This window comes from Triticum aestivum, chromosome 5B (genome assembly GCF_018294505.1).
Source record: "Triticum aestivum cultivar Chinese Spring chromosome 5B, IWGSC CS RefSeq v2.1, whole genome shotgun sequence".
NCBI classification, from domain to species: Eukaryota; Viridiplantae; Streptophyta; class Magnoliopsida; order Poales; family Poaceae; genus Triticum; species Triticum aestivum.
In genome coordinates this window covers 604154731-604166646 of record NC_057807.1, presented here as the reverse complement: position 1 = coordinate 604166646, position 11916 = coordinate 604154731, and the positions used below count along the sequence as shown (strand labels likewise).

Genomic DNA, 11916 nt, shown 5'->3' with positions numbered 1-11916 from the left:
GCACTGTGTTAAAAATATGTGTACTTCTACCATGGAAGCAAACTTCTTGAATTCTTGCAAACTAGCATAGTTTCAGTTATAGAATGAAAAAACTTAATTAAATGATATACTATTCTAATAGCTAATAGAGCCGTTTAATGGAATATGTTTTCATGTTTTGCATTGATAAGTGTAATATTTGTGTGTGTCACTGAAAAATCATATTTCACTATTTCAGTTAGCACAAATCACATTACATTAGTACACATGGATATAATGAAGACACTATGAATTACATAGATACTGATATGTATATATATTTCTAGTAATTAACTGCTAAATGAGTTGTCTGCATAGATTTCGAAACTTAGTGAAATTATATATTTAGCTGCACATTGGAATTTAATTGTTACATAAATATAGAAACATTTTACTGGAACATGTATAACAATAGGTTTAGAAGTGATATGGAAAATAAATTATGTTTAAACTTTTTTTACATTTCATTTAACAGTACTAGTAGTTGAAGAAATTAATAAAACAAAGTTTCTTCAAAGTGAAAGATGAATTATTATATTAGTAATATTAACTATATTAGTAATATTAACTTGTGTACCTACTCTGCTTATGTAGGATTTGGTAGAAGATGTCCGGACATGATCATAGTTCAGATAGGAAGTCCAATGATTCTAAAAATTCAGACACTTCAGAATGTGATGCAGCAACTCCTAGAAGTTCTTGCAAAAAAGTAGCAGCAATTATAAACAAGTTTGACAATTGTGAAAGGAAGATTGTGAAAGATATGGATTTTGGAGGCTTGTTGGACCTTCCACAAATAAACAAGTTAGATCGCAAGTTCACAGTGCTGCTGCTATGCAACACTGACCCTGATACTAGAACAATAAGAATCAATGATAGAGTTTCACTGACAATAACTGATGAAGATGTCCATAGAATTCTAAGAATACCAAAGGGTCAGAACTTATTGAGAGAATTGGACTGCCAATCAGTAGAAGAGAAAATTGAATTCTTGCGTCTAGCAATGGGATCTGTTACATACGACCCTGAAGAAATGAATAGTTTGAAGGTTGCTGAAACAATAATAACCAGGGAGTACCCAAATGGTATGGATGCAACATAGGTTGACCAATTCAAGACTTCATTTGTTTGCTTCATAATGGGATATTTCTTAATAGCGCGCAGCAGTGCCAATCATGGAGCTAAAGATTACTGGGGTTCACTACTAAAACCAAATGAAATACCATCATACAACTTTTGCTCAACAACAATTGATGAAATTATGAATGCAGCCAGAAAAGCTCAGTATGAACTGAAGACCAAAAAATGTGTCAAATATGTTTCAAGTTGCGCACTACTTTTGCAGGTCAGTAATGTAATTGAAAGAAGCATGATTCTAAAATATTAAAATATTTTCTGCATCTGATCATTTACTAATGCATGGAAACTAATTGTTGTACTTTATTAAATATATGACAGGCTTTCGTTTTGGACAGTCTCAATCTTGGAATTCTAAACATACCTGATTATGTAGTGCCTACTATTTCTGCATTTGACCGTGAGAAGATGTCAAAGATGATAGAACTTGTGAGGCAGAAGGCTGATGAACATTCATTCGGATCAAATGAGGTGATAATATAATTAGTAACCTATTAAAAATATTTCTCTGAATTTGTCTTACTCATAAAAATTGTTTATTTAGCATTCGCAGCTTAATTCCTTCTATATTGAAATCAACTTTCTATACGTACACTCTATATATAGACAAATAATGAAATATGATACTTATGATATTATATTTTTCAGTTATCTATAATATAAATTGACTTGAATTGAATCAATGAAATATGTATCTGATTTTACCAATGAAATATGATGTTTCAAATGTAAACCGTTACTACATATCTTATTTCATTTAATATATGTTAAGTAATTTTTCACAATTATTACCAAATTTCATAATATGAAAGTGAAATATGATATAAATTGTTTATTAACTTATATAAAACAAGTTCTGTATTACTAACCTATCACATATATATCTGTGAATTTGTCTGAACCATCAATGATGTTTTTGTTTGATTGTCAGCTTAAGTCGTTGAAGAACAGGAAATATATTGTTCATAAACAGGATAGAAGTATATCAAAATTTGGAACTGATCCAATGAAGAAACCTTCATTTATACCAAACATAGTTAAAAGCAAACCTGGACCAGTTCAAACAACAAGCAATGCAAAGCGGCCAGTGAACCTTTACCTTGATTCTTATGTCCAAGGAACAATCCCGAAGAAGGTATGATTTTCTAACAGTTGAACAAATATGAATAACTTAATGGAAACAATTATATTTGCTAACACTATATTTTCCATCAGCTCTCCGTTCTTCAAATTATTGATCTTAAATGGCACACTGCTAGGATTGTAAGACATATGAATGAGTTTAAAGCCATTGCACAACCAATTTGTAATTTCGCTGGTCAAGTTAATAACCAGCAAATACCAACATCCGGAAGGGAAAATATATCTTCAAAGATAGACGATCTATTGGAAATCATTCTAAATGATAACCTTGAATTAGCAAAGAGGCTTCATGACCACAACACCGGAACAGAAATTAAATCTAAAGGACCACCCCAGTGCAGAAACAATTTAAAGCGTTCTGGAAGTGAATATAGTGGAGCAGATTATAACAGTGATTGTAAGTAATTCAACTAAAATAAACTACTGCTTGCACTAGTAAGAAATGCTAACACTTTTTCCATTTACTGTTTCAGGCACTTCAAAAAAAATTGACTCGTCAACATGCAAAAAGTTTGAACTTGAAAATACTGGTAAGAGATATGAAATCATAATGCATCATTCATCAATGATATATGTTATATGATTTGTTTATTTTGATATAAATTTTAAGATCATTCATTTAGTATGTTGTTTCTTTCAGGTTATATGGATGGAACCAGAACACCAACTAATGTAGTACAAACACCATGTTCTAATACATGTGATCAATTTGTTAATGTGCAAACATGACAAAATCAACTTTCACCAGCAACAGTTGCTAGTCATATGTCAGAAATAGCTGTTGCATTTCGTTTGTTTCAAAGAGAAGATATATTGAACTTGAATGCAAGAGCACTCGAAGCAGAGTTCATAGACTCACCTATTGAGAAAATTAAAGTAAGCAATGGTCCATTGGCAATTAATCATGTGCTTGTAGGGAGTACTATGCTAAAAAGATCATCAGCTATGCTCTCTACATTATCAAATTGGGTACTAAACAGCAAGCACGAGGAAAATGAAGTGTAAGTAAACTTCATTTATAGTATGGAATTTCCATAATATAAATATTTATCAAAGCCAACACTATTTACTGTATGACAGGTGCTGGATAATACATTACGAACCAAGGTACATCGAGTTAACATGCAATGAATTGAAGGATACACTTGTACTCTTCAAAACATTCAGCTACGAAGTATTTGATTTATGTATCAGGAGACTTGTTCAACTTGAAATGTTGATGTATGGCACTTCAAAGAAGCAAAGGTGTAGGCATATACTGGAGTCAGACTTTGCAGTAAGTTTTCCAAAGAAAGTTTGTTTTATTACTAATAATATATGATCTTGTCAAATGAAAAATAAGTAATATTTTGCATAAAATGAATGCAGATGATGGTTCTAGCAAATGAGAATGTTATGTCCAGCCGTTCTGTGCTTGACCAGTTTCGGAAGATAGAACTATTATATGATATATCGGAGTGCAGAACCGTAAGTTATTTAAAATGGATTATATATATATATATGTTTGCGAGCTTTGTATTTGATAGATAAAGTGACTGATGAGTGAAAAACTTCTTTCATACTAAGTTAAATATTAATCTATGTGCAGATTATAGTTCCTGCTTTAGTGAATGTTACATGGTGCTCCTATTTCCTTGACATGCTGCAAAAATGTGTACATGTTGCTGACCCGACGTATGTACGATCAAATGAAACTGAACTAAAGAAGATGCATGATTCAAATGTGAAGAAAATTCTGTGCGCAATGACAACAGTTGTGAAAGAGCTTTACTCGGGATGGGAAGTTGACTTCACCACATGGGACACAAATTATTTGAAGCCTATTATTCACGGTGCTAATAGGTACTATTGATAACATTCTTTCAATGCCTTAACAAATGATTATTATATAAAAATATAACTAATATGATTAAATTGTACAGTGCTGACTCAGGTTTGATGACCATTATATCCATTCGGGATTTCCATGGAGATAAAATTGTTGGAAGCTATACATAGGTAGTTGTCAAACAAGATAAAGCATGTTTACTTATAGAATAGTTGAAATAGATTCAATCTTATTAATATTCGATTGCATGTACCTTTGTGCGCAGGAAAATTTAATGTCATTTAAGCCTTTGCTGTTGTATGAGATGCTGTCGATTAAAGGGAACCATGGAACAATTCCTAGTGCATACATCCAAACAATTGATGATTGAGGAAAGGGAGCCAGCCATGAATATCACAACTCGAAGAAAAACAGACCAAGAAGCCTAATAAATTATTATATTATGAGTATCCGCATGACAATTTTATGTACTATATTTTTGTGAAACTTGAGGATATTTAGGAGTTGTATAACTGTTTAAATCCATCTTGAAATGTATTGAAAACATTTCATATTTCAATCATTTGGAAATAACTCTATGTCTCTGTTTTATCATTGTTTTATGTTCTTATCTTTTAATCATATTTCATATCCATTAGCTATTTTTCCACTAAAATATAGAGTCATACAAACAAGAAAGTTAATGATAAGAAAATTAAACTAACTAAGCTCTTCATCTTATTTGGCCATGCATGAAATATTTTGTAAGGTAGTGCTTTATTGAAATAGAATTGTTTCAGTTCATGCTATACCGAGAAATTATGTTTGAAATGTGAAACTATAGGACATTAATTAATGCATACTATACAAATGAAATATGATATTTGTTATTCAATTATTTCTTTTGATACTATAGAACTGAAAAGTCATATTTTTTACACATCATATTGTATTGTACCAACAATTGTTGGATTTCACATAATCATATTGAATTATTATAGTTACAACGTGTCACATTTCATTATATACAAAATACGAACCATAAAATATGCATAATTATATTACAAAATGTTAGTTATGAAATATGATATTTTATATTTGCTATGTATTTATTCCATTTCAAATTCTGAAATGAAAAAGTTATATGTACAACATGATATAAGAGATGGCATAATATTTCACTACAGGAATTCAATTTCAAATACCTAATTATATTTCACATTGTATTCACATGAGGAAATATGAATGTGAAATATGATATTTTATATTTGCTATGTATTTATTGCATTGCATATATTGTACTTAAATCATACTATACAACTGAAATACGATATTTGTTATGCAGTTATATACAGATTCAAGATTATAAAATGTATTAACAATGAAAATTGAAAATTATAAAACTAAAGTAACTCACTATTTTATTTTGACATAAAAAACCAAATACAAAACTATTAATAATGAAAAATGTAAAATATATAACACATTTTATATTATTAAGTGTATAATAATGCTAAAATTGATAATTTTAAATCAATCAATGAGAATGTATAAAAAATTAGTAATGCACTTATAAACGATTTGCTTTTTTTGAAAATATATAGTCCAGCAAACATTTTCAATAACTGATGTCAATGAATATATAGGTGCTAAGTACCATTATTTCAAATAAATGAAACACGTGGCATAAAATAATTTATAAATAACATAATATAACTAAATTTTTCAAATGGCGATACATAGCTTTCTAACCAGGTACCATTCATTTTGAAGAACTAACTAATAAATCAAAGATATTAACAATACAAAATATTACATTGTTCTTCACTAAAGTAAATCATAAAACGATTATATATTTCTTATGAGTATCAATTATAATCATTACGAAATTTTATATCATATACGAATATAATATTAATGATCAAAATAAGGCATCCAAATTTTATAAGGCATATTATAGGGAAATAGATATTCATAAGTAGTAACGTTCAGACGGCGGTACTTAGTTCAGCGAATCATCGACACAAGTTTCTACTTATTACACAATTCATTCTACAAATACTTAGAAATAAATAACGCAAACAAAGAACATTAAGGTAAATATAGCTGGGGACAATTTTTGATCGTGTGTGTTGGAGATCTACATTTGCTGCAAAACCTTGACTGGACAACACCCATCACACCACCAGCTTGTTTGTTCTTTGGGTCTGGTTTTTTCCCAGTTCTCTTCTTCTTGATGTTAGCTTCCATGCTAGACATGTACCTTTTATTGGATGGTCTACCATTCCTCTTCATTATAGCAGGTGCAAGAATTGAAGAAGCAGGAATTGAAATGTTTCTTGCGGTATCAACTATTTGAACACATGATTCAACAACTTCATTGTTTTCCTGTTGAACACCAGAATTTGTACTTACTTCATCTTCAGGTATTGATCCATATCCCACCTGGCATGTAGTTGTCTTTGAAAGTCTGTGCTCCTGTAATTCCTTTTTGCACCTACTAAAATTTAACTTTGCAATTGCATATGCATCTGGATCGATCTCAGCTTCATTTACAATGTCTATTCCTCGTTAGTGTCGCCAATATATTTCTCCAAGTTATTATTGAAAATAGATGACCTAGCTTGCTTTGTCCACCGCTTCATTATGTGACAATCAGGAATTTTGCACACACCTCTGTTAACAAAGACCTGTGAAATTTAAAAACTAGAACAAAACATTACTTCCTTCTGCGTAAAATAAAAATAATAAAACATAAAATGCTGTGTATCGTACCGCAAGGACGTGGCTACACAGAACACCAAAATGTTCGTAAAGTCCACATTCACATGTGTAATATCCAATTGACTCATCTACTTTGATTTTGTAAATTACTTTAGACCATGATTCCCTAGCCTCCACCTGGACATGCTTCACAACAAATGTATGTTCCTCCAGACTAGGAAGCACAAGGTATGATGTAGACTTAATGAGCTCCTTCTTGAATAGATTATAAACCTTTGCTGTATATATAACTGAAGCATGCTTCTCCATTGGATATCCAAAATGGACCTTTATTATTTTCTGCTTAAAATTACATAAAGTCAGATGTGCAAATTATATGAAAGTAAGTACATGTATCAAGGATTTCTCTGGTCAATGCAAATGAATTCAAATTTACACAATTTTTACCTGTTTGTTTTTCCTTTCAGCATCTGCATCACAACTCTCACGATCGTCTATAAGCTTTGTGTACTGTGTAATGAATGCATTTATTGAAGAATTACATACAATATGTATCTTCAGCATAAAGTTTGCACATTCACTACGTTGAGTGCTACACATTCTAGCACAAAATACTTTACTAAAGTATGGTTTTGCCCATTTGTGCCTACACTCGTAGGCTCTAGTCATGAAAGGATGCTCCTGTAAACCATACTTTTCCGTAACAAATTGCCATGCATCTTCAAACTCCTTTATAGTTAGCATGTGGTTGACTAGCTTATGGAAATCATCGGCAAATGTTTTATGCTTGCTGTAAACAGCTCCCAGAAGTTCATGAGCCCTCTTCAGAACGTGCCATTTGCACCATCTATGTTCTGCATTAGGAAGCTCTTGAATGACTGCATTTCCAATGGCTCTAGCCTGATCTGAAATTATTCATGAGGCAAATTAATGGTTACATTCTCAAAATTAGTGAAGTTACTATTAATGTGTAAGAGGCAGCAATAAACGTCTTGCAAAATAATAGTTTACCTGTAAGAATTGTAATTGGTGGTTTTCCACCCATCATAGCAACAAATTGCTTAAAAGCCCAACGGAAATTCTCTTCCTTCTCATTAGTCAAGAACACTCCAGCAAAGATTACACTCTCAAAGTGGTTACTAACCCCTACAAACATACCAAATGGCATTTTGTAGATATTTGTTCCATACGTAGTGTCAAAAGTTATTGCATCTCCAAAGTGATTATATAATGATCTACTCCTTCCACTAGTCCACATTAGTGATTTTAGCCTGTTGTCATCATCCACCTGAGCACAAAAAGCAAATCTATCGTCCAGTGCAATCATATCACAGAAGTTCTCCAGTGTTTTAGCAATGTCGTCCTGAAGCGTTTCACTAGCAATCTGTGAACAAACTGTACGTAACTTCCGCTTACAGAATGGAACTTTCTTTGTTGATCCATAGAAACCAGCAACTATAGAATTAACCCTTGTTAGTGATACATTGTTCTCTCTAAGATTCTTTATTAAGTCTCTAATTGGCTTGTCAATGTGTTGATGTGAATGGAGGTGTTTCTTCTCGCTGCAAGATTCCACAAGGGCATGATTGTGTTCTTCACGAAAAACTCTGACATACTATTCAGAATTTTCATTCAGATTTACCCTGAGTGTTGCCTTGCAACCACATCTAGTAGTTGCATATTTAGTATTCTTGCTGAATCCCTGGAAACATAATTGCGGAATAAGATTCAATGTTAGGAGACATACTAAATCATTATACATTTATCTTCAGATTATTTATGAGATTAAGACATGATCAATTATAACATTATTACTTACGGCTCGTTGGCAAGTGAATTCCTGCATTGTCTGTACGCGAGTCTGAATGGTGATATAATTATCACCATTCCTAATACTGAAACCAAGTACCCAAGAATAAGTATTGTAGAAGTCATATGCTTCTGCAATTGATGAAAACTTCATACCAACAACCGGCCTTAACATTTGCACAGATGTGTCTTCACAATAACTTCTAATTCCATTTTCAACAGCTCCAACTTGTCCTCCTCTGTCCAAAACAAACAAACATGTTTACATAAAACTAATATCATATATTTTTTATGAAATGAAGATCAAACATAGTTTACTCTTACTCGAGGAATCGTTCATTTGAATCTGACTCTTCAGTCTGAACATTGTATGCAGAAAATTAGTTCTCATCTAGATTTTCGGGCATAAACATCTTATCTGGAAGTTCGACAGTGTCTTTCCTACATTGTAGACGTGACTCTACTTCGTTTGAGTCATCGACATAATCACAAGTTTCAACCCTGTTTTAAAAAATGAATACAAGTTAACATATATCGTAAATAATTTTATCACATACTTACAGGTGTTAAATGAATTTAATTACTGCTGTTTACCTTAGGTTAGGTCTGGAAAGTACATCATTGTCTTCGGAGAAATAAGGTCTATCAGAATAACATGAACTCTCTTCAGGTATTGAGTTTTCAGTATTCCTAGATTAAAAAAAATGTAGTAAAACATAATCCTGTTAAATATTTTATAGGTAATTTGGAAACAAAAGATAAGTAAATATATTTCAATCTAAAAATTAAGAACTTACGGTTGATTGAAATTTGTAATAGGATGTTCAACCATGTTTAGTAGTTCCATAAAACTGGCAGGCACTGTGTCCATTTGACTTTCCATAATTACCTAAAAGATTAATGGAATTACATAAGGCGGAAAGAATATTGAACAATAATAAACTGTATGCACAGTAATGATAAAGTGTTTTCTGTGCATCAAAACAGAACAGAATGAAGATCCGAAAACAACAAAATGAAAAACATATATGAACTGACCTTAGTTGGTTACTTGAGGCAACAATGGATAGAGTATCGGATAAGATCTGTGCCAAAGGATACCAAATTTGATAGAACTCTCTAAATTTTTCTGATTCCAGCCTACAATCAGATGGGGATTTAGCTACGGCTGCTTCATGGCTAGAAAGCGGATGCGAAATCTCTAGTAGAGGTTTTCTAACCTAGAATAGAACAATATCTACTCCATTGTGTACTGATAGACTGATATGAGATTGGAGAACTGGGGCAAGAACTCGAGGAGAAAGAATGGCGACGGAGGGAGACAGGATGCCAGAGGAGACGCATCTGTAGAGGAGAAGGATAGACAGAATAAATATCTCCAATGTGTGGGCTCCACTTAAATGTATTGTGTACTACTTGTCAGTCTGGACAGTGGTATTACAAATGTATAAAGATGCAGGTTCATTTACTAACTTATACAGACTACACCCGCACAGATCTTGACGAAACTACCCAACGGCGGATTCGGCTCCGGTACCTCCCGCCTCCGGTAAAATAACTTAGCCGACGTACACACGCATACCTTATCCCTATGAGCACCTTCAAAATACTGAGCCGGCATATCATCTTGAAATTTACGAGTTACCGTAGGCACCTCGTCGTCGACGGAAACGTCTTCCACTAAAAGCGCATTGCCGGAAATCCTGAAATAAATCCAGAAATAAATGCAAGCACCAGGACTTAAATCCTGATGGGTTGAAAATACTATAGTCCCTCCAACCATCCAACCACAGCTTCGTTCACTTTTTCTGGTATTCTGTCGACAGACGCGTTTTCGCTTCTCCCGTGCACGTTCTTTTTTTTTTCTCTCCCTCCGATCCGATTCGCGTCTCTGCAATTGGATCCCATGTCCACGATACACTACACGCACGCCGCACCTCACCTCACCTCACCTCACTCTCGCCTCAATTGTAATTGTATAAGCACACAGCGTAACAATCAACCCAACATGCGTGGTGACGTTACCATTTTTAGGTTTCCCTGTTTAGATAGGCTATAAATAATGCGTGTCTTCGTGCTCGTCATACTACTCTACTGGCCGCAACGTGTTAATTCTGTCACTGCTCCGACGGCAAGCTGAGCAACTTTTCTCTTTCTAGTAAGGGCACTTATAGGCGCCGGCGCACCGGTCGAAAGTTTCGGCCGGTCTAGCCTAGGCCGTTGGATGTGAGCCGCGCAGCAGTTGGATTCAGGCAAAAAAAAAACAGATTGCCCCTAGCTTCTTCTTCCTCGGGCAGTTCGGGCTGGATCCGCATGTCCCGCTCGGGGACCGCGGCAGCACGCCTCCTGTCCCCTCCGGTGGACGTCCCCATCGTCAATCCCCACGCTCGCCGGTCTTCCTCGTCGCCCGCCGGACCCCGCCCTTGCCAGGCGTTCTCGTCACCGGTCCTCACCCTCCCGGCCTCGTTGTCGCCTCGACCCATGCAACAGCTCCACCTGCGGGTGCAGCTCTTGAGGACGATGGTTGTAGCTCCGCCGCCATCCCTCGTCATTGATGCTCGCTGCACGGAATTACATCGACGACGGCCGCCAGTCAATCAACGCCATTTGAATGGATGTAGCAAAAAACTCACCGGTAGTAGCGAAATCAAACTACGGGTGCAGCAAAACGCTCGCCGCCTTCGCGAGGTCACAGCTCCGCCTTACATGGATGTAGTAAAAAGCTCCAACGGTAGTAGCAAAAAGATAGCCATCGCCGCCGTCGACCAACACCGCCGTGGGTGGATGTAGCAAAAATTGTGTGCGGTTCCAGCAAAATCAAAACATGGATGTAGCAAAAAATGTCTCCGTTTCCAGCAAAATCAAACATGGTTGTACCAAAAATCGACCAGAAAAAAAACATCATATTTGCACATCCTAGCAAAGAAAGAGGGATGTAGGAATTGACAAAACGATAGTAGCAAAATTCAGAACGGTTGTAGCAAAAAATGGGTACAAATTTGGGGCTGCTTCCAGAAAAAAAGACCCTCGCCGGATCTCTAGCACTTGTCGCAGTGGCTCCAACTCTCCAGCACTTGTCGCCGCCGTCTCTAGCACCGGCGGCTTGCTGGGTTGCAGCACTTGTCGCCATCGCCTCCAAATCTCAACCCAGGGGTTGCAGCTCCCCGTCCCCACGGTTGGAGCTCGACCAACCAAGGTCCGCAGATCCTGCCGCCGTCGATTGCCTCTGCAGCCATCCTCACACAAAAAAGTGATGCTGCTCTGCTTGGGTGCCGGTG

At 35.1% G+C, this 11916-nt stretch overlaps 1 protein-coding gene across 1 annotated transcript; it reads right to left on the bottom strand.

Moving 5' to 3' along the window:
- Positions 1-5412: 5412 nt before the first annotated feature.
- Positions 5413-9958, bottom strand: LOC123115083 (protein FAR1-RELATED SEQUENCE 5-like). The gene is made up of 10 exons (XM_044536352.1): positions 9677-9958; positions 9436-9527; positions 9233-9328; positions 8963-9139; positions 8649-8877; positions 7841-8531; positions 7277-7734; positions 6881-7168; positions 6264-6493; positions 5413-5425 (listed from the first exon to the last, which is right to left on the bottom strand). Exons 6-10 carry the CDS (start codon positions 8154-8156, stop codon positions 5413-5415), a joined length of 1305 nt encoding a protein of 434 aa, XP_044392287.1. The 5' UTR covers positions 8157-8531; positions 8649-8877; positions 8963-9139; positions 9233-9328; positions 9436-9527; positions 9677-9958.
- Positions 9959-11916: the final 1958 nt, after the last annotated feature.

Excerpts from the sequence above, each read along its gene's own strand:
- LOC123115083 (XM_044536352.1), bottom strand. The coding sequence starts at position 8,156 with ATGATTGCACTGGACGATAGATTTGCTTTTTGTGCTCAGGTGGATGAT. Across the intron at positions 7,169-7,276 it reads CTGAAAGGAAAAACAAACAG|AAAATAATAAAGGTCCATTT; the intron begins GTAAAAATTGTG and ends AATTTTAAGCAG. Across the intron at positions 6,494-6,880 it reads TGTGTAGCCACGTCCTTGCG|GAAAACAATGAAGTTGTTGA; the intron begins GTACGATACACA and ends GGTGTTCAACAG.